Raw genomic sequence first — 24,032 nt, 5'->3', positions numbered from 1 at the left:
TTGTTAACCATCCTCTTGTGGTGGAGGACTTGATGAAAAGCCTTTTGAAAACTAAGTCCATCAGTTTTCCCTTTATCAATTTTGTTAGTATCATCCTCAAAAAAACTCAAGCTCATCAAACAGGATTTTGCATTCATATATCAATGCTTGACTATATGCCCAATCTGATCCTTAGGTATCAAATGTAAGTTTGTCATGTTAAAGTAAAATACTGCAGATGTTGTAAGTCTGAAATTTTAAAAATGCTGGAAGAAAACTCAGGTCTTGCAGCATCTGTGGCGAGGGAAACCGAGTTAACATTTCAAGTCATATCGGACTCGATGTTAGCTCTGTTTCTGACTTCACAGATGCTGCCAGATATGCTGTTTCTCGTGCACTTTCTGTATCTATTTATTACATCTTTCCTGCCATCTGTTGACATTGTGACAAGGTATACCTTACTTTATGATGGCAATATTCTAAAGTGGTTAAATTATCATGTCTGGATTCAGTCAGGACCTCTTGTGGTCTCTGCCCTGTTCAGATTACACCTTTTTTTTTCAAAATATACTCTGAAGTTAATAGGCTTTTGATGACAAGCAAGTGTATTTTATATTGTGGCAGTTACAATTAAGGTGTTCATTTAGTTGTTAGAATTTTTAGGTAGTGGATGCAAATACCTTTAGATTTAGATTGTAGACTAACTGATCATGAAGATGATGGGCCACTTCAGGTTGCTCATTACAGAAGGCTTAGGAAATCAAAATCCTTTCCCCTCTAGGAAATTGTGTTCAAGTTCTGATTTTAGTTTGAAGAGACATGATTGTTGGATGATGCCGTATGCTTTTAACCTAGTGAGCCTACTTTCCAATGTAATGGTTGAAAGAAAATCATTTTTGGTGTACATGTAATCATCCAACTCAGAAAATCATATTAGACTATTAACTGCAGAATGAAAGTGCTCACAAATACTTTTGATTTGACAAAAAATTTGCAATTGCAGCAATAATAAAGAGGATTAATCTTTGTTAGTTTCAGCCAACAGGGAGCTTCTGAAAATTGTTGGCTACCATTCAGCTCAATAGGAATAAAAATTATTATTGACAGCTTCTCTTGTTGTCATGTCTGAATATGATTAATGATTTGTAATGTGTATTATCTTGTCTTACCAGTAGTTATGGTGCATCACTATCCCCATAAATTTCTTCAAAGGAAGTTGCCATCCTGACCAGATTCTTTGTGACTTTGGTTGGTTTATTGATAACTGACATTTTTTCGGCACTTTATTTTTATTCTCCATTTTCAATAACCTTAACGCAATGTATCGTACATTTTTTTCTGCTCAGAAGAATAGACTGCATGTTTACCATCAGACCTGTGTTAATATCACTAACTAATCAGTTTTTCATTTTCATTATAGGAAAGTAGGTGAGAGTACCTTAAGCAGGCAACCATACACTCGCTAGATTGTTTTTGCATGTTGATCTTGGTGAACCGGATAAAATTACTGTACAGGTCATTCTGCTATAATGCATGTTTCGTTAATCCGAATTCTCTGTAACGCAATTGATGAATTAGGAACACTGTTTCTAAAGTGCAAACATTTAAAACACAAGATGGCTGTAACACGATTACATTGCCAACACTTGAAGTACTGTTTCTAAAGCATGATTTTTCAATAACATGGGGTTGCACGAGAACACGACCATCGCGTTATAGAACTACCTGTATTAGTTTGCATCACATGGAAGTCAAGCCCAGTATAAATGGTTTAATTTATTGTACATCTTTTTGCTTTCCAAACCGAGATTTCTTTATAATTGTAATTTATTGAAGGTGGTTGATATTATAGCTTTAGTGGCTCTGTTAACATAGAGCACCATTTCAAAAGATGCCCCTTTCCTCAAGTTGTCAGTAAACTAAACAGCTTTCTGTTTTATTTGCAAGTTCCATGAGATCAATGAACAAAGTATTCTCAGAACACCTTTTGCTTAGGATTTCTGCTAAAATAGTTAATAAGTAAAATCATATGGCTATTGTTTCTGCAAGAGGTCATATTTTCACAGCTAAAGTACTTTTAATCACCCTTTTTATTTTCTTGGCTTCCCGGGTCAAGGGATAATATTTTTCATTTTCACACACCAAGAATATGATAAAACTAGCTGTATTTAAATACCCATCTGGAAGATTTCATGAGAACGTCACTAAAATGTACTAATTTTATGTCCTACCGGTTCCTCAAGGCTGTCAGTAAACATGAGCATGCATGTTTTTGTATTTCACTTTTTAAAAGTTTCAAATGCCCGTAGAACATCCTCGGTTGAACAGTGTTTTATCATAGCACTTAGTTGCAAGACAGCAAAACTGGTATTCTGTCTTATCTTGATGTATAGCCATTCGCCTGTCCAGTCCAGCTTTCTAATTGCTCTGTTTCTTCTTTTGCTAGAAGATCATCTTTCTTTGACAACTAGCACAGTTCATAGAATTCCTATAGTGTGGCAACAGGCCCTTCGACCCAAAAAGTCCACACTGACCATCCAAAGAGTGGTCCACCCAGACCCAATCCCCTACCCTATTACTCTACATTTACCCCTGCTTAGTGCACCTAACCTCCCCATCCCTGAATACTATGAACAATTTAGCATGACCAATTCACCTAACCTACACATCTTTGGATTGTGGGAGGAAACCCATGCAGACACAGGGAGAATGTGCAAACTCCACACAGATGGAGGCTGGAATCGAACCTGGGTACCTGGTGCTGTGAGGCAACAACACTCACCACTGAGCTACCATGTTGCCCTACCAGTATATGAATAACACTTGCCAACTGAAAGTTGCTCCTGATCTATAGAAGCTTAATGTCTAAGCTAGTATGTTCAAATGTCCACGAAACTTGATCTCCTCTCTTAGATTCCCTGTTAATCATATCTATGACAAATTACTCCAAATAATCACACATGCTCCCCATAGAAAAACATCGATATATATGTACATCCTAAAAACAAGTCTCCTACTTGCAGTGGAAAGGGGTTCTGATGGAGAGCCACTGGATCTGAAACATTAACTCTGATTTCTCTTCACAGATGCTGCCAGACTACTGAGCTTTTCCAGCAATTTCTGTTTTTATTTCTACTTCCAGTAGTGTTCCTAGATTGCTCTGTAGTCCTTGTTCTATTGCATAACCTAGTTCATCTGCTTGCCCGTCTGTGTCTTTCTGTACTATTACTCCTACAGGATCCCTCCCTCCCACAATCAGAGAATCTATTGCTGGTACATGATCATTTCCTGCTACATGAGTCAATCTCTGTTTCACTATGAAAACCCAAACCAGATTTTCTTATTTCCCACTGTTTCACCCCATTTTGCTGGTCCATATGTCTTGCCTCTTGTCCAACATCTTGGACAGTCAATATTGACTAAGGCACTGGCTTTCCCTTCTCTCCCCGCATACTGGCATTTCTTCATTTACTGGAGTCGTCTTGTATTCATGTCACTTGAGCATCCATTCTGGTTAGTTGTGCTTTGAATATGATAGCTCTGTTCTGTACCTCAATATTATTCTGCCTTTTGCAATTTGGTCCATTGTTTACCTCATATTCTGTTCAACAAGATGGTGATTTCAGAGATGTTGGGAAAAGTTAAGTAAGTGGGCAAATACATGACAGATACAGGGTGATGTGGATAAATGTGAGGTTATCCACTTTGGTGGGAAACATAGGCAGTCAGATTATTATTTGAATGGTGAGAGATTGAGAAAAGAGGAGGTCAGCAAAACCTGTACGTCCTCATACACTAGTTACTGAAAGTAAGCATGCAGGTGCAACAGGCAGTGAAGGAGGCAAATAGTATCTTGGCCTTCAGAGTGAGAGGACTCAAGTACAAGAGTGGGGATGTCTTGCTGAAGCTTTATAGGTCAGACATACAGGAAGAGTCTGCATCAGTTATGACTATATTCACTGGTTTATGAAAATGGTGGGGAGTTGTGGAATCTCCTACAAACCTATAAAATTCAAACAAGATTAGACAGGGTAGATGCAGGAAGGATCTTCTCAATGACTAGGGAACTCAGAACCAGGGGTCACAATCAAAGAGTAAAGGATAGGCCTTTTTAGGACAAAGAAGCCAAAGAATGTCTTCTCCCAGAGAATGGTGAGCCTGTGGAATCTTCAGCCACAGAAAACTGTGGAGGCAAAAACATTCAAGACTTTCAAGAAAAATGAAGATATTGTCCTTCCAACTGAGAGGATGTTTTAAAAAAATTCTCAAGGTCAGGTTCGTAGGAGAGTAGTCTGACACAGAACAAACGACCAAGAGGCGAGTCTGCTAGAATATGAGCATTTTATTCCCCGCAGCGTCGCCACAACCAGGTCTCATACTTACAACGGGTCTGGCTTATACTCACTCTACATGTTACCGGAACTGGGAGCCGTCAGTTCTCGTAGAGCGGTTGCCAATAACCCACGCTCGGCGGTTAAACGTAACCCCGGAGCAGACTCACCGAACTGGAGACTTTTCCAGCTGATATACTCTTTTCCAGATATAAACATTCATGTGAACAGCAGAGCAAGGCTAAAAAACACATTCCATTCTGGTTACATACAGATAAGAAGATTCACACGGGGAGGTGTGTAATAAGATTCACACGGGACTAAGCAACACCTCCATTCCGGTTAGATTCACACATGTATTGGGACATAATTTTTAACCGTTTCACCACAGAGGATCATAGGATATGGAGAGAAAGTGGGAACAGGGTACTGAGGTGGATGATTAGCCATGATCACATTGAATGACGGAGCGAGGACACAGGTCAAGTGGCCTATTCCTGCTCCTATATGCTATGTTTCTGTCAAATGAATGCATGTGAGATACAGGGTACTCTTACTAGTTTCTATTAGTTGCTCAAGTTCTGAAAGATTGCAATCATTCTCAATTGATCACAATTAATGGACCATAATAGTTTGGTTACCATGTTGAAGAATCATTGTCTTCCCATAACTCTACACTACCAGACTTTTTCACGATTTATGACCCTCCCTTTCACGTGATACTAAATCCCCAGGATTGGTGGTCTTACATGATGGCCTAGAACTCTCCAAGGTTTCTCCAAGACTTCTGCCTTGTTGAATGCCATTGTTCGTGCATGTTGAGCATACAACTGTGGAGTGAAAATTGAACTAAGGGGGACTATCACACAGCATAGAAGGTATTTTGGGATACCTTCCTTAGGTCAATTGATGAGGAGTGTAGCAGCAGCCATTCGAAGCAAGTCCTTTACATGGGTTGCCCATGCCAACTTACAATTTGTTTGATTGGCTAAGATTTTGGGGATCATCTCATTGATCACATGGATTGACCACAGAGTCCACTGTTAAAAGCACTATCAACTGTGGTGTTCATGACCTCTGTTCATATTTCTACATGGTACGAAATTTTCCATAAGCAAATACCCCTCCTTGTCGGTCAAAAAGTTTGTCAGTGCTCCTCTGTTCAGTTTCTGTCTATTTTTCCACGATTTAATCTACAATCACCCTTTTGTCTTTGCCAGGTGTTACTGTAGAAAGTCTGAATCTGACTGCCATGTCTGTAAATAATTAAATGAAAATGTTTGTTCCTGATTTAGCCCTACACCTTAAAATCTAGGAATAGAATAGTGCTGGAAATACACAGCTGATCAGGCAACATCCGAGGAGCAGGAAAATTGATGTTTTGGGCAGGAGACCTTCATCAGGAACCATTCCTGATGAAGGTCTCCTGCCCAAAACGTCGATATTCCTGCTCCTCGGATGCTGCCTGACCTGCTGTGCATTTCCAGCACCACTCTAATCTCCAGCATCTGCAGTCCTCACTTTCACCTTAAAATCCATGGCTACTACTTCATAAAGATTTCATGCCAATGGAGGACTTAATTAGAACTTTCTTATTCCCTGCTATTACTTGAATCTTTCTGACTGATGAATCTCAATAACATTTTAACTAAACTGTTCCATACGCTACCACTATCTAACATGGAACAATTAAGTGAATTTGAAACTAATATATTCAATTCTGGACTAAACAGCTTGTACCTCGTACACACTCTTGAAACTGATCTTATCATCATCATAAACTTGTGAATTTTCTGATTCAGGCATCAATTCAAAAACCCTGCTGATCCATCTTGGACATATTGATATTTTGAGTCTGAAATATCTGTTAACTGTTCCTAGAGTATTCGTGGGATTTATTCAGCTATTATTGCTCCTCCAATTCTGTCATCTGCCAGGACTACTAAAATGCCTTTCTTCTGTTGTATTGATGACTGCACCCTTATCTGTCTGACCTCAAAATACCACCAGACATTGAGTCCTCTATCCTTTGGGATACCACAGAATGTCCCATTTGCACCATCAAGGTTGGTGGAAATGACTGTTTCCTGGGAACTTTTTTATAGGAGTAAGAATTTGATCCAAAAGTGTCTTTTTCTAACACTGAATGCCAGTTGCGATAGGAGCATATCTATATATGACACCTTATAAAAGTTCAACAATTTAAAGCCAGGAGTAAGGAATCTAGGAGAAAATGAGGACTGCAGATCCTGAAGATCAGAGTTGAGGAATGTGGCGCTGGAAAAGCGCAGCTAGTCAGGAGCAGAAGAATTGACATTTTGAGCATAAGCTCTTCATTAGGAATGAGGGGGTGGCCCAAGGGAGCCTAGAGATAAATGGGACTGGGGTGGGGCTGAGGGTAAGGTAGGTGGAAATGCGATAGGTAGATGAAGGTGAGTGAAGATGATAGGTCAGAGAGGAGGGTGGAGTGGACAGGTGGGAAGGAAGGTGGACAGATAGGACAGTTCAAGAGGGTGGTGCTGCGTTGGAAGATTGAATCTGGGACAAGGTGGGGGAGGGGGAAATGAGGAAACTGGTGAAATCCACATTGATCCCATGCTGTTGGAGGGTCCCAAGGCAGAAGATGAGGCATTCTTCCTCCTGGTGTCAGGTGGCTAGAGTTTGGTGGTGGAGAAGGCCCAGGACTTGCATATCCTTGGCAGAGTGGGACAGGGAGTTAGTGTTCAGCCACAGGGCCGTGGAGTTTTTTAGTGCATGTCCCAGAGATGTTCTCTGAAAAGTTCCACAAGTGGGCATCCTCTCTTCCCAATGTAGAGGAGACCACATTGAGAGCACCGGACAAAGTCAATGACGTGTGTGGAAGTACAAGAAAATCTCTGTTGGATGTGGAAGGATCCTTTGGGGCCTTGGAAGGAGGTGAGGGGTGAGGTGTCGGCACAGGTTGTGCAGTTCATGTGGTTGCAGGGGAAGGTGCTGGGAGTGGAGACTGGGTTGGTGGGGTCATGGACCTATTAAGGGGGTCGATGAGAGAATGGTCTCTCTAGAACTAAGACAGCAGTGGTGAGGGAAATATATCCCTGGTGGTGGGATCTGTTTGTAGGTGGTGGAAATGGCGGAGGATGATACTCAGTAGATTGGCTGAACTGATCCTCACCCTCATCACTTTCTCCTTTGAATCCTCCCGTTTCTTCCAGACGAAAAGGGTAGACATTGGCACCTGCATGGGCCCCAGCTATGCCTACCTCTTCGGGTATGTGGAACAGTCCATCTTCCACAGCTTCACCAACACCATTTCCCACCTTTTCCTCCGCTACATCAGTGACAGTATTGACACCACTTCGTGCTCCCAGGAGGAGTTTGAACAGTTCATCAACTTCACAAACACCTTCCACCCCAACCTCAAGTTCATCTGGACCATCTTTGATACCTCCCTCCCCTTTCTGGATCACTCTACCTCCATTTCCAGCAACCAACTCAACACTGAACTCGACATCAAACCCATTGACTCCCACAGCGACCTGGATTACACCTCCTCCGACCCTGCCTCCTGTAAAAATACGAGTCCTTATTCCCAATTCCTCTACCTCTATCACATCTGCTCCCAGGTGGGCCAAATCCACCAAAGAGCATACCAGATGGCCTCCTCCTTGGAAGACCACAATTTCCCCTTCCACGTGGTCGACTGTGCCCTCCAGCACATCTCCACCACTTCATGCACCTCCGCCCTTGAATCTCACCCATCCAATTACAACAAGGACAGAACCCTGCCGCCGGTCCTCACCTTGCACCTCACCAACTTTCAGATACATCATATCATCCTCCACCATTTCCACCATCTACAAACAGACTCCACCATCAGATTATATTTCACTCCCTACCCCTGTCTGCATTCTGCAGAGACCATTCCCTCCAAGATTCCCTTGTTAGGTTCACGCACCTCACCATCCCACCCTCCACTCTAGACACCTTCCCCTGCCACTGCAAGCCTGCGCCCACACCTCACCCTCACCTCAGTCCAAGGCCCCAAATGATCCTTCCACATCCAACAGAGATTTACTTGTACTTCCACACAGGTCATCTCTGTGTCTGTTGTTCTCAATGTGGTCTCCTTTACTTTGTGGAGACAGGATGCCAACTTACGGAATGTTTCAAAGAACATCTCTGGGACCTGTACTAAACAACCTCACCTGGGGCCAAACACTTTAACTCCCTGTCCCATTCCGCCAAGGGCATGCAAGTCCTGGGCGGCCTCCACCACCAAACTCTAGCCACTCAACGCCTGGAGGAAGAATACCTCATCTTCTGCCTTGATTCTATGTGGTTGAAGGGTCCCAATGTTGATTTTACCAGTTTCCTTATTTCCCCTCACCACCCCCCAGCTTATCCCAGATCCAACCTTGCAACGGCACCGCCCTATTGAACGGTCCTATCTGTTCATTTTCCTGTCCACCAATCTGCTCCACCCTCCTCTCAGACCTATCACCTTCACTCCCACCTTCATCTACCTATCGCATTCCCAGCTATCTTTTCACACCCAGTCCCACCCCTGTCCCATTTATCTCTCAGCTCCCTTTGGCCACTCCCTCATTCCTGATGAAGAGATCATGCTCGAAACGTCAACTCTTCTGCTTCTCAGATGCTGCCTGTCAGGCTGTGTTTTTCCAGCGCCACGCCCTTTGAGTAAGGAATCCATAAATTGAACTTCTGCAGGCATCTAAACAATGATCTACTAAATGCCATGATATATTCCTGTAAGGAATGAAAATCAGCCTTGCAAAATCTATCGGAATCTGACCATTTCCCGTAGGCATCTATTTAGCTTTATAAATTAAACTTAGAAGAAAATACATGAAGGACAAAAGGGTAACTAGGGAGAGAATAGGGCCTCGCAAAGATCAGCAAAGCGCCCTTTGTGTGGAGCATGGGGGAGATACTAAGCAAGTATTTTGCATCAGTATTTACTGTGATGAAGGGCATGGAAAATATAGAATGTAGGGAAATAGATGATGACATCTTGAAAAATATCCATATTACAAAGGAGGAAGTGCTGGATGTCTTGAAATGGATAAAAGTGGATAAATCCCCAAGACCTGATCAGGTGTACCCTAGAACGCTGTGGGAAGCTAGGAAAGTGATTGCTGGGCCTCTTGCTGAGATATTTAAATCATCGATAGTCACAGGTGAGGTGCCAGAGGACTGGAGGTTGGCTAATGTGGTGCCACTGTTTAAGAAAGGTGGTAAGGACAAGCCATGGAACTGTAGACCAGTGAGCCTGACGTTGTTGGTGAGCAAGTTGTTGGAGGGAATCCTGAGGGACAGGATGTTCATGTATTTGGAAATGCAAGGACTGATTAGGGATAGTCAACATGGCTTTGTGCATGGGAAGTCCTGTCTCTCAAACTTGATTGAGTTTTTTGAAGAATTAACAAAGAGGATTGAAGAGGGCAGAGCAGTAGATATGATCTATATGGACTTCAGTAAGGCACTCAACAAGGTTCCCCAGGGTAGGCTGGTTAGCAAGGTTAGATCTCAAGGTTTGTGGGTGGCACGGTGGCACAGTGGTTAGCACTGCTGCCTCACAGCGCCAGAGACCCGGGTTCAATTCCCGCCTCAGGCGACTGACTGTGTGGAGTTTGCACGTTCTCCCCGTGTCTGCGTGGGTTTCCTCCGGGTGCTCCGGTTTCCTCCCACAGTCCAAAAATGTGCAGGGGTCAGGTGAATTGGCCATGCTAAATTGCCCGTAGTGTTAGGTAAGGGGAAAATGTATGGGTGGGTTGCGCTTCGGCGGGGCGGTGTGGACTTGTTGGGCCGAAGGGCCTGTTTCCACACTGTAAGTAATCTAATCTAATCTAATCTAATCTCACTGAATACAGGGAGAACTAGCTATGTGGGTACAGAACTGGCTCAAAGGTAGAAGGCAGAGGGTGGTAGTGGAGGGTTGTTTTTCAGACTGGAGGCCTGTGACCAGTGGAGTGCCACAAGGATCGATGCTGGGTCCACTACTTTTCATCATTTATATAAATGATTTCGATGTGAGCATAAGAGGTACGGTTAGTAAGTTTGTAGATGACACCAAAATTGGAGGTGTAGTGGACAGCGAAGGGGGTTACCTCAGATTACTACAGGATCTGGACCAGATGGGCCAATGGGCTGAGAAGTGGTAGATGGAGTTTAATTTAGATAAATGTGAGGTGCTGCATTTTGGGAAAGCAAATCTTAGCTGGACTTTTACACTTAATGGTAAGGTCCAAGGGAATATTGCTGAACAAAGAGATCTTGGAGTGCAGGTTCATAGTTCCTTAAAAGTGGAGCTGCAGGTAGATAGGATAGTGAAGAAGGCGTTTGGTATTCTTTATTGGTCAGAGTATTGAATACAGGAGTTGGGAGGTCATGTTGCGGCTTTACAGGACATTAGTTAGGCCACTGTTGGAATATTGCACGCAGTTCTGGTCTCCTTCCTATCGGAAAGGTGTTGTGAAACTTGAAAGGGTTCAAAAAAGATTTCCAAGGATGTTGCCAGGGTTGGAGAATTTGAGCTATAGGGAGAGGCTGAACAGGCTGGGGCTGTTTTCCCTGGAGCATTGGAGGCTGAGGGGAGACCATAGAGGTTTATAAAATCATGAGGGGCATGTATAGGATAAATAGACAGTTTTTTCCCTGGGGTCAGGGAGTACAGAACTAGAGGGCATAGGTTTAGGGTGAGAGGGGAAAGATATAAAAGAGACCTAAGGAGTAACTGTTTCATGCAGAGGGTGGTACATGTATGGAATGAACTGCCAGAGGAAGTGGTGGAGGCTGGTACAATTGCAACATTTAAGAGGCATCTGGATGGGTATGTGAATAGGAAGGGTTTGGAGGGATATTGGCTGGGTGCTGGCAGATGGGACTAGATTAGGTTGGGATATCTGGTCGGCATAGACGAGTTGGACCAAAGGGTCTATTTCCGTGCTGTACATCTCTATGAATCTGTTCAAATATCTTCAGTATCCAACTGATAAGCATACAACTCACAGAAACCTTTGCTTTTGATTTTATATTTGTCAAATCCATACCTTTTTTTCTCTTTAGTAATGTCCACATATTCACTTGATTTTGCTGTTCAGATTTGGAACACATCAGTGGTTAATCATCACCCTTACAATTTACTTTTCCTTTCAGCTATTCTTCATAAAGTAACTGACATTAAAATATGTCTGAGAAAATATCCAACTTTCTCCTTTTGCCAACCGTTCTCTGCTACCACGTTAATTCATTCTGGTCCAATAGTGAAGTAGCAAGCTAGACAGCAATCTTTTACTTAATATCAGTCTTGTTTACAGAATATAGCATTATGTAATGTCTGCCTCCTTCCTAATCAAGCCAGTGTCCCAAAATCTTTCTTTTTATACTCTTGAGTACCCATTCACCCATCAAAATCTTTCTTGTAAAGAAAACTCAAACAACCAGTTTGGACTTATGATGAATCTCTGGGCTAAATGGGTGTTGAACCTAAAACTTCTGGCCCAGAGGTTGGGACAGTAACATTGTGGCACAAAGTTCCCAACACTTCTCTTTAAGCACTCAGTGTATTTAATCAGTGCTCTTCACTGTGTATCCTTAATCTTATTAAAACAATTGTCTTAGTATTAACATGAAAACTGAGTCATTCACATACCTATTCAGGCCAGCAGTGTGTATTCCTTCATTACTCAGACCTTTGAGTATAGAACTTGGGCTTTTGTTGAGGTTGTTCATGATGTTTATGAGGCCTCTTCTGGAGTACTGAGTACAGGTCTGCCATAGGAAAGATATTATTAAATTGGAGAAAGTCCAAAAAAGACTTACCATAATGTTGTCGGGAATGGAGGATTTGAGTTATAAAGATAGACTGGGACTTTTTTCACTGGAGCTTAGGGGTTGAGGGGTGACTTTCTAGAAGTTTACAAAATCATGAGAGGTAGAAAAGGTGAATAGCAAGGACTGGGTGAGTTCAAAATTAGGGGAAATGCTTTTAAGGTGAGAGGAGAAAGATTTAAAAAGAACATTGGGGCAACCTTTTTACATAGTGTTTCATTTATTCGTTCGTTCGTTCATTCATTCATATGTGGAATGAACTTCCAGAGAAAGTGGTAGATGTAGGTACAGTTACAAAATTTAAAAGACATTTAGATAAGTACATGAATAGGAAAGGTTTGGAGGGTTGTGAGTCAAAGGCAGGCAAGTGGGACTAGATTGGTTTGGGAACATGGTTATAGTGGACTAGTTGGACCAAATGATCTGTTTCCATGCTGTATGACTTGGTAGCAGTTATTACCAGATAATGGCTTTGGATTTATGAAAATAGCAAGGCTGTCTATGATCAAAATTATAATGGAGATAATCTAACAGCAATGTCAGGAGTTAAATGTAGTAATCCAAATGTTGCTGTCAGAAGTATCTTAGCAATCCTTATTGATAAAGCTAGCATTGAAATAAATAGTGGTATGAACATGCAATTCTTACCCACTACTTCTGCTCTAAAAATGGCTGGAAAATGTTAGGCTGGTGCATTTATGAGTGATAAATGAGTGGTGCAATAGTGATAATTACTTAAGAAAAATCTTTTTCACCCTGAAAGAATTTTGTCGATACAGAACTCTGTTTCTTCAGAAGCAAATTAGTCATAGAATCATAGAGATGTACAGCATGGAAACAGACCCTTCGGTCCAATCTATCCATGCCGACCAGATATCCCAACCCAATCTAGTCCCACCGGCCAGCCCCCGGCCCATATCCCACCAAACCCTTCCTATTCATATACCCATCCAAATGCTTCTTAAATGTTGCAATTGTACCAGCCTCCACCACTTCCTCTGGCAGCTCATTCCATACATGCATCACCCTTTGTATGAAAAAGTTGCCCCTTAGGTCTCTCTTATATCTTTCCTCTCTCACCCTAAACCTATGCCCCCTAGTTCTGGACTCCCCGACCCAAGGGAAAAGACTTTGTCTATTTTCCCTATTCATGCCCCTCATGATTTTGTAAACCTCTATAAGGTCACCCCTCAGCCTCTGTTGCTCAGGGAAAACAGCTCCAGCCTGTCCAGGCTCACCCTATAGCTCAGATCCTCTAATCCTGGCAACATCCTTGTAAATCTTTATTGAACCCATTCAAGTTTCACAGCATCTGTCCGATAGAAAGGAGACCAGAATTGCACGCAATATTCCAACAGTGGCCTAACCAATGTCCTGTACAGATGCAACATGACCTCCCAATTCCTGTACTCAATACTCTGACCAATAAAAGAAAGCATACCAAACACCTCCTTCACTATCCTATCTACCTGCGATTCCGCTTTCAAAGAGCTATTAATCTGCACTCCAAGGTCTCTTTGTTCAGCAATATTCCCTTGGACCTTACCATTAAGTGTAAAAGTCCTGCTAAGATTTGCTTTCCCAAAATGCAGCAACTCGCATTTATCTGAATTAAACTCCATCTGCCACTTTTCAGCCCATTGGCCCATCTGGTCCAGATCCTGTAGTAATCTGAGGTAACCCTTTTCGCTGTCCACTACACCTCCAATTTTGGTGTCATCTACAAACTTACGAACTGTATCTCTTATGCTCACATCGAAATCATTTATGTAAATGACAAAAAGTAGAGGACCCAGAACTGATCCTTGTGGCATTCCACTGGTCACAGGCCTCCAGTGTGAAAAACAACCCTCCACCACCACCCTCTGTCTTCTATCTTTTGAGCCAGTTCTGTATCCAAATGGCTAGTTTTCCCTGTATTCCGTGAGATCTGACGTTGCTAATCGGTCTCCCATGAGGAACCTTGTCGAACGCCTCACTGAAGTCCATATAGATCACAACTACCGCTCTGCCCTCATCAATCCTCTTTGTTACTTCAAAAAACTCAATCATGTTTGTGAGACATGATTTCCCATGCACAAAGCCATGTTGACTATCCCTAATCAGTCCTTACCTTTCCAAATACGTGTACATCCTGTCCCTCAGGATTCCCTCCAACAACTTACCCACCACCGAGGTCAGGCTCACTGGTCTATAGTTCCCTGGCTTGTCCTTACCACCCTTCTTAAAAAGTGGCACCACATTAGCCAACCTCCAGTCTTCTAGCACCTCACCTGTGGCTATCAATAATACAAATATCTCCGCATGAGGCCCAGCAATCACTTCTCTAGCTTCCCACAGAGTTCTAGGGTATACCTGATTAGGTCTTGGGGATTTATCCACCTTTATGTATTTTTTAAGACATCCAGCACTTCCTCCTTTGTAATTTGGATGTTTTTTCACGGTGTCACCATCTATTTCCGTACAGTCTATATCTTCCATATCCTTTTCCACAGTAAATACTGATGCAAAATACTCGTTTAGTATCTCCCCAATTTTCTGCGGCTCCACACAAAGGCTGCCTTGCTGATTTTTGAGGGGCCTTATTTTCTCCCTAGTTACCCTTTTGTCCTTAATGTATTTGTAAAAACCCTTACATTCTCCTTAATTCTCTTTTTGCCAAAGCTATCTCATGTCCCCTTTTTGCCCTCCTGATTTCTCTCTTAAGTATACTCCTACTTCCTTTATACTCTTCTAAGGATTCACTCGATCTATCCTGTCTATACCTTACATATGCTTCTTTCTTTTTCTTAACCAAACCCTCCATTTCTTTAGTCATCCAGCATTCCCTATACCTACCAGTCTTTTCTTTCACCATAACAGGAATATACTTTCTCTGGATTCTCGTTATCTCATTTCTGAAGGCTTCCCATTTTCTAGCTGTTCCTTTGCCTGCAAACATCAGCCCCCAAACAGCTTTCAAAAGTTCTTGCCTAATTCCGTCAAAATTGGCCTTTCTCCAATTTAGAACTTCAACTCATAGATCTAGTCTATCCTTTTCCATCACTGTTTTAAATCTAATAGAATTATGGTCACTGGCCCCACTAACACCTCAATCACCTGCCCAGCCTTATTTCCCAAGAGTTCTAGTAGGTACATCCACATACTTAATCAGAACATTTTCTTGTACACACTTAACAAATTCCTCTCCATCTAAACCCTTAACACTATGGCAGTCCCAGTCTATATTTGGAAAGTTAAAATCCCCTACCATAATCACCCTATTATTCTTAGAGATAGCTGAGGTCTCCTTACAAATTTGTTTCTCAATTTCCCTCTGACTATTAGGATGTCTATAATACAATCCCAATAAGGTGATCATCCATTTCTTATTTCTCAGCTCCACCCAAATAACTTCCCTGGATGTACTTCCAGGAATATCCTCCCTCAGCACAGCTGTAATGCTATCCCTTATCAAAAAATGCCACTCCCCCTCTTGCCTCCCTTTCTATCCTTCCTGTAGCATTTGTATCCTGGAATGTTAAGCTGCCAGTCCTGTCTACCCCTAAGCCATGTTTCTGTAATTGCTGTGATATCCCAGTCCCATGTTCCTAACCAAGCCCTGAGTTCATCTGCCTTCCAATTTAGGTGCAATCCGTCCTTCTGGTAGAAGTCATAGAGATGTATAGCATGGAAACAGATCCTTCGGTCCAACCCGACAATGCAGACGAGATATCCCAACCCAATCTAGTTCCACCTGTCAGCACCCGGCCCATATCCCTCCAAACCCTTCCTATTCATATACCCATCCAAATGCCTTTTTAAATGTTGCAATTGTAATAGCCGCCACCACTTCCTCTGGCAGCTCATTCCATACATGTACCACCCTCTGCATGAAAAAGTTGCCCCTTAGGTCTCTCTTATATCTTTCCCCTCTCACCCTAAACCTATGCCCTCTAGTTCTGGATTCTCCCAACCTAGGGAAAAGACTTTGTCTATCTACCCTATCCATGCCCCTCATAATTCTGTAAACCTCTATTAGGTCACCCCTCAGCCTCCAATGCTCCAGGGAAAACAGCCCCAGCTTGTTCAGCCTCTCCCTATAGCTCAAATCCTCCAACCTTGGCAACATCCTTGTGAATATTTTCTAAACCCTTTCAAGTTTCACATCTTTCCGATCGGAAGGAGAACAGAATTGCTTGCAATATTCCAATAGTGGCCTAACCAATGTCCTTTACAGCCGCAACAGGCTTTCCCATACTGTACTCAATACTCTGACCAATAAAGGAAGGCATACCAAACGCCACCTTCACTATCCTATCCACTTCTACTCCAAAAGAGATTCCAATGATCCAAAAATGTGAATCCTTCTCCCATACACCAGCTCCTGAGCCTTGCCTTCATCTGCTCTATCCTCCTATTCCTGCCCTCACTAGCTCTAGCACTGGGAGTAATCCAGATATTACTACTCTTGAGGACCTCCTTTTTAAATTCCTGCCTAACTCTCTGTAATCTCTGTTGGAGAATTTTTTTAAAAATGCATTTTTTTTCTGTTGGTCTTTAATCTCTCATACCAATCCAATTGTATTTCCCAATCTCTATTCCACTTGCTGTACATTCTTTAAATCTAATTTGTGTGTCTAGCTTTGGGCAGAACTCTCCACTTGTCTAAGGATGGTTCAGTTTGATTGACCAAGGAGCCTTGCTGCTTGTAGACAACGCTGCACTGGAAACAATACTGGATTTAAAGAATCTCTATTGACAATGTAGGCAGCAGTGAAAAAAGTGAATATTGAGCACCATCACAAATGGAGAGCAAGCTCTGAAATTGCATCTTTCACTGGAAACCTGGAATTTACACGCAGTTTAATGTAGGGAATCGGGCAGAAAACCGATCACAATAGGTTGGGCTTCATAGTCTTTAAGCCACGTGCACTGGCACCTGTGTGGTACTGCATTGCAATTAACTAAAGGTTTGAGGTTGAATAACAAAATTAGAAGTTGTTGAGGAGGGTCAGAATGAGAAAGCTCTCCATGAGAATGTATTTTATGTTCATACATTTTTCATGAAGGACTATAATTTGAAGAGTGAAAGTCAAAATTGGAAGAAGGTTCTCTTCTCGTAGAAGGTCATTAGAACATGATTATCAAGCTATTATCAAAATTAATAAAATAAAATCTGATAAAGATTCGCAAACGACATGAAAAGTTACGAGGACAGGGCAGTAAGTTTGACCAAAAAAGGATAGCTGCAATTCGAAAGCTAGATTGGTTCCTTTGTGCAATAGAATTCTCACAGTGTGCTGCTGAGAAAAACTGTAATTACGATCAGCAAAATCCTTTCTTATAGTTGATCTTTCTCAAGTGTAGTCTCAGATATAATGGAACCAATTTGCCCACAATAGGATGCAACAATGAATGATGAGATAAATAACAGACAATCTGTTTTATTGGTGTTTATTAATTCATAGATCACTAAGATAGTGGTAAAATGTATTTGAGTAGCACTATGCAATCTTTTATGCCCATTATTATAGAAAAGTGTTGGTTTGGTTTAATGTATTGATTGACTATTGGCAGTTTCAAAAATGCAGTATGCTCTCAATATTACATTGAGGACAATTTTACATGTATTTTTGTTGAATAGAGGATCTAACTACAGATTTCAGATAGGGAAGATTTACTACAGAATGAAATTATAGAACTCTGATCATATATACTTTTGAGTATATCACAACTAAATTAGGGAGAAAAGTCTGTTTTGTAATAACGTGTGTGTTTGTAAAATGTTCATTATATTGTGCGGCTTATTTTTCAAGTTATTCAAATTTCTTGTGTTTGGAACACAATTGCTTGTCTGTAAATAAAGATGAGCAAACTTCAATTCCAGTGTTTTTTCTATGCGCAAGCATTACTTTCTTGCCTCATTAAAGTCATAAAATTGATGAATAACAGCTTCTAGGGAAACTAGTGTTAATTCACATTGATACATTTGGGAAGTATGGTAGGGCGTCTCCTGTAATTGTCATTACATGTCCATTAGCTTGTTTAAAGGGTTGTACTCTCTCCACTGAATTAAATATTTGTAAGTTATGTGCCCAATCCAAAGCTAGAACACAATGTAGACTGCTGCTTTAATCCAGTACAGAAAGAATACTGAATGCATTCTTGGAAATGTGCTCATTTAGATCAAACATAACATCATGGACTTTCTTGACGAATAGTAAGGGGTTTTCCTAGTATGCTCATGAGCATTTCTCCAGCGGCTCATTCACCTAATTTATTTGTGGGGCTATGCTGTGCATAAATTGGTTGCCATATCATTTTATTTAATATTGTTTTATGTTTTACTTTTCAATTTTATTTCTTGCTGTTCAAAATTCTTTAAGCAGAATCTTCTTTCTAGTCATATCGATGTAATTGATATTAATATGCATTCTGATGGGGTCCCTCCCCTTCCACTGGAAGTTCTGGTCAGTTCATTAATTAGGCTGTGCTTTCAATGCACTACTTGAAAATAAACCTGCTCAAAGCCCCTAACTACAAAATTTTAAACTACATATTTTACTTTAATGTCAACTACAAATTGCAGTCTAAATTAGGTTTACACAAATTAAGGGCTTTGATACTTTCTCACCCAGTGACTGCACTCATTTGCTGCAAACTGGTACAAGTCTGCTTCAAATATTACTTGCCACTTATCAGCCCAAGCCTTTTGTCCAGATCTTGCTGCATATTTGCGCAGACTGCTTCAGTATTTGAGGCGTTGTGAATGGTAATGAACATTGTGCAAACATTTCCACTTCTGACTTTGTAATGTAAGGAAGGTCATTGATGAAACAACTGAAGATAGTTGCATCTGGGATACTACTCTCAGGATGTCCTGCGGTCCTGAGACTGAGTGATAGACCTTCAGCAATGACAACCATTTTCCTTTGTGCAAGATATGACTCCAATCAGTGAAATGTTTTCTTCCAATTCCCAACCAGTTCAGTTTTGCCAGGACTCCTTGATGCCATGTTCAGTCTAATGCTGTCTTGTTATTTGCCAACAAGATGTCAGTAATTACGCTGCAGAAGTAATTGACTGGTCATGAAGCACTTTGGGATATCCTAAGGATGTGGAAAAAAAACTGTTGTGTAAAATGTACACATTTCTAGCATCATAATTTCTCACAAAATTGAATAACTATTAACTCAATAGTTCTTTTATTTGCGAGCCTCCTTTTGATTTTGAAGGCGAGCATTTGATTGAATTGTATCAATCTGCTCAGATCGTCAAATTTTAAATACTTTTTTTTTATTGCGACATTAAATTCATGAAAATATTGTTTTCCAGAATCTAAATGAATGGGAATTCTAAATAAATTGTTTTCTTCATCTAGGAATGGTTCTTGTGCGAAGTGACAGTGGACAGTTGATGCTGATTCCTCAGCAAGCTCTACAACAGATGCAGTCACAAGCTCAGTCTCAAGGGGCACTCACTTCAAGATCAGCTACACCTACCAGTGGTCCTCCAGTTCAGATCTCAACAGTACAGGTAAGGGAATGCTCCCCACTCAGGGTCCACAGTTGAATTTGCTAAGTATTTTAACTCATACAACAGAGCCTGCTTAGTACTTGGCTGGAACATTTTGTCTGCTACCTAACTTCAATGAGGGTTAAATGGTTTTGATGCAGTTTTATCCAGATGAAGAACTTGCAGTCTGGATTTGAAAGTCAGTTCTATTGTCAGATGGCTGCATATTATAAATCTGAACTCCAGGTTTATTAGTACTCCAAAAAGTGTCTTTGGATCCTAGAAGTAGACTTTCCAGCGATGTTATATTGAGCTTTATGTTTGTGTCACTGATTGTTATGTGCACACAGTTGATAGTATCAGAAAAAAAATGTAAAATGTTGCTTTTAATTTTCATTACTTTTTAATAGATTGAAAACATGAAACTGATATTTATATGTTTTTTTAACTAAACTATAATGCCTTCTTTCGAGGCAAAGTCAATACAGTGGAGCATTCTAGCCATGTAATTGAATTTTTGTTTTTGCAGTAATTTTCATAATGTAGATGTAAAATAAAATGTCCGTCTTTCCTTAAATTTATCAGCACTAGCTAACAATAAAAAAGGGTTCTTCTCAAGACATGTTGGTGTCTAACAGCTGAACCTAAATCTGGAGTTGTAGGAACATATAAATATAAGAATAGGAGCAATTGTAGACCATCTAACCTTTGAACCTATTCTACCTTTAATTGTGATCATGGCTAATCATTTGTCTCAACTCTTGTACCATCTGCTATCCATTTTCTTGGATCAGAACCTTTTCCTGTCAGCTGTAAATATAGTAAATTTTGGAGAATCCATAAATCTGTGGTTGACAGTTCCAAAGTTTCACAATCATTTGATTTGAAGACATTTCTCCTCATGATTCTCATGTTCTGGACTCCCCATTCCTGGGATACAACTACTGGGTGGGTACCCTGTTAAATGTCTTCAGGTTATTGTGTGTTTCAATCATTCCTCCTTCTTTCATTCTCTTCATTCCTGACAATATAGGCCCAATTTACTCAGCAGCAACATGAGGCAATCCTGTTACACTACAAACTAATTTCATGGCTCTTTGCTGCACTGCCTCCAACACAAATATGTCCTTCATTAAATGTGGAGATGAAAACTGTGCACGTTACTCTAGATGTGGTCTTATCTATTGTAGCAAGACTTCCTCTGTCTTCTACTACAATCTGCTTGTAGTACAGTAATTTTCCCCCAAATACATGGTGTAACTGCATGCTAGCTTTCTGTTTCCTTGCATGATTACATCTGCTTATAAAACAGTAATAACTAGGGTTTAAATTGTCTAGGTAATCTGTGAGCACCATTTTTATTAATTCACAGGCCAGATCAATTTCTTATGCTTAACATTCAGAAAATAGTTTTTAATGACATACCCATCATCTGTTGAAATACACATGGTAATTATTTATATAAATATGTTCAAATTCTAACATGATAATTAGTAACTCATTCTTTCTCTAAGCCATGAAACGTTCTAATTTGTTCCAATTAATGTTGCAAATCTTAAACTTGAGAAATAAATAGGCCCACTAAATTTGCAAGGGTGGGTTTGTAAAATAGATAAATGAGTTTTGGTTCATTAGACATTGACAGTATTGAGGAAAGGTCGTCTTCAGAATTGTGCTTAAACTAGTATTCGGGCAACTTGTATAATTAGAGCACTGAAGACAACTTTAAATCAAATAGTGATAGAACAAAGTGATCATGTAACTTCATTTATGGGATGTGTTCGTCACTGAACACCAGCATTTATTGCTCTCCTAATTACCTTCGATATGGTGGTGGTGAGCCATCTTCTGTAGTCTTGATGGTGAGTTTATTGAAGATTTTCAGGACAGTTTCCTAGCACAGCATGTTCCGGAGCCAAAGGGCAGGGAATTCTAGATCGCGTAATAGCAGTGATTGTAACACGATTGGATTCACATTCAATCTGAGGGTTAGAATAGTTTGTCCAAGACAACATTTTAAACTTAATAAGGGCAATTTTGAGGGAATGAAGACAGGATTGACTAAAGAGAACTGGAAAATTCAAGTTCAGGAATCTATTAGTAGATGGCAGACATTGAGGGAGACATTTCCTAACACTCAGCATAGATACTTTCCAGTGAGAAAGAAAGGTGAAGGACACACCAAGTGAAGGACACACCATCTATGGCTTTCTAAGGGTATGAAGATGATATGAAATTGAAAGAAAAACGTATATTTCTATGACGAGTAATGGTAGGTTAAAAGACTGGGCAGAATATTAAAAAAAAACTTTTTTTTTCTCCTTCCTTACTTTTGGACTGTTCATAAAGCTGGCTCAAAATCTCAAAATCAAACAGTAGCATTTCTATGGTTATTTGAAAAACAAACTAGTACATAAGTAAACATTGCTCCTCTGGAGTGAGCCTGAGAATGAATAATGGAGCATAAAGCAATCATGGCGAATTGAAAGGAAATTGGTCAGTCGATGGTTGAAATGAAGGAGGAACCTAAATTAGTGACAATCACCACAAGAAAGGGTACTGAGGTAAACTCTTAAGACAGAAAAAAAAGACTAAAAGCTGACAAAACCCAAGCTCCTAATGGATGTCAACCTAGGGTCTTCAAAATGTGACTGTTGTACACATGACATTTCAGATCTGATGACTATGTTCTGAAATTGATTGATTGTTAACTAAAGTCTATTGAAGCTTATCAAAACCGTAAAAAAAATTGCTTTGTTGTGTAGCATTTGATGTTTGATATTTTCTCCCTATTTTGAATGTATTGGCATGAGTCGGGGAAATACATGGAAAATTCAAAATGGAGGATGGGATGAATGTGCTAAGAGGTATGGGATGGCATAGGAAGAATGAAACGAATGATAGGATGGGATGGGAATGAAAGGAGAGGGATAAAGGGAACAGAATATGTATGCATGAGAAGGATTATATGGAATTGGAATTTAAAGAAATGATGTTGCAATATAGATAATACAGATATGCCACTCTGTAGATTAATGCTTTGTGGATCTCTGTTAGTCTTACGTAAACCCTGAACAGTATAACTAGCAGTGGAATTAAGTTCACCATATGTTAGAGTTTACTAATGAGAGTCATGGAGTCATAGAGATGTACAGCATGGAAACAGACCCTTCGGTCCAACCCGTCCATGCCGACCAGATATCCCAACCCAAACTAGTCCCACCTGCCAGCACCCGGCCCAAACCCTTCCTATTCATATACCCATCCAAATGCCTCTTAAATGTTGCAATTGTACCAGCCTCCACCATTTCCTCTGGCAGCTCATTCCATACACGTACCACCCTTTGTGCGAAAAAGTTGCCCCTTAGGTCTCTTTTATATCTTTCCCCTCTCTCCCGAAGCCTATGCCCTCCAGTTCTGTACTCCTCGACCCCATGGAAAAGACTTTGTCTATTTACCCTATCCATGCCCCTCATAATTTGTAAACTTCTATAAGGTCACCCCTCAGCCTCCGATGCTCCAGGGAAACCAGCCCCAGTCTTTCAGCCTTTCCCTATAGCTCAAATCCTCCAACCCTGGCAACATCCTTGTAAATCTTTTCTGAACCCTTTCAAGTTTCACAACATCTTTCCGATAGGAAGGAGACCAGAATTGCACGTAATATTCCAACAGTGGCCTAACCATTGTCCTGTACAGCCGCAACATGACCTCCCAACTCCTGTACTCAATACTCTGGTCAATAAAAGAAAGCATATCAAATGCCGCCTTCACTATCCTACCTACCTACCTGCGACTCCACTTTCAAGGAGCTATGAACCTGTACTCCAAGGTCTTTGTTCAGCAACACTCCCTAGGACCTTACCATTAAGTGTATAAGTCCTGCTAAGATTTGCTTTCCCAAAATGCAGCACCTCACATTTATCTGAATTAAACTCCATCTGCCACTTCTCAGCCCATTGGCCCATCTGGTCCAGATCCTGTTGTAATCTGAGGATCCCTCTTCGCTGTCCACTACACCTCCAATTTTGGTGTCATCTGCAAACCTACTAACCGTACCTCTTACGATCACATCCAAATCATTTATGTAAATGACAAAAAGTAGAGGACCCAGCAGCGATCCTTGTGGCACTCCACTGGTCACAGGCCTCCAGTGTGAAAAACGACCCTCCATCACCACCCTCTATCTTCTACCTTTTGAGCCAGTTTTGTATCCAAATGGCTAGTCCTCCTCATTTTCTGTGAGATCTAACTTTGCTAATCAGTCTCCCATGGGGAACCTTGTTGAGTGCCTTACTGAAGTCCATATAGATCACCTCTACCACTCTGTCCTCATCAATCCTCTTTGTTACTTCTTCAAAAAAAAACTCAATCTTTTGTGAGACATGATTTCCC

At 40.9% G+C, this 24,032-nt stretch overlaps 1 protein-coding gene across 2 annotated transcripts in view; it reads left to right on the top strand.

Moving 5' to 3' along the window:
* Positions 1-24,032, top strand: part of taf4a (TAF4A RNA polymerase II, TATA box binding protein (TBP)-associated factor) — a 106,367-nt gene that overhangs the window by 40,561 nt on the left and 41,774 nt on the right. For both annotated transcript variants that reach the window (XM_043710653.2, XM_043710655.2), the window contains exon 2: positions 19,507-19,661. In XM_043710653.2, coding sequence (XP_043566588.2) covers positions 19,507-19,661 — 155 coding nt within the window. The remainder of the gene's footprint in view (positions 1-19,506; positions 19,662-24,032) is intronic.

Source organism: Chiloscyllium plagiosum, unplaced genomic scaffold (assembly GCF_037043375.1).
Source record: "Chiloscyllium plagiosum isolate Xiang-an unplaced genomic scaffold, Cpla_swu_hap1 HiC_scaffold_15, whole genome shotgun sequence".
Taxonomy (NCBI): Eukaryota; Metazoa; Chordata; class Chondrichthyes; order Orectolobiformes; family Hemiscylliidae; genus Chiloscyllium; species Chiloscyllium plagiosum.
This window is presented reverse-complemented; position numbering and strand designations above follow the sequence as displayed.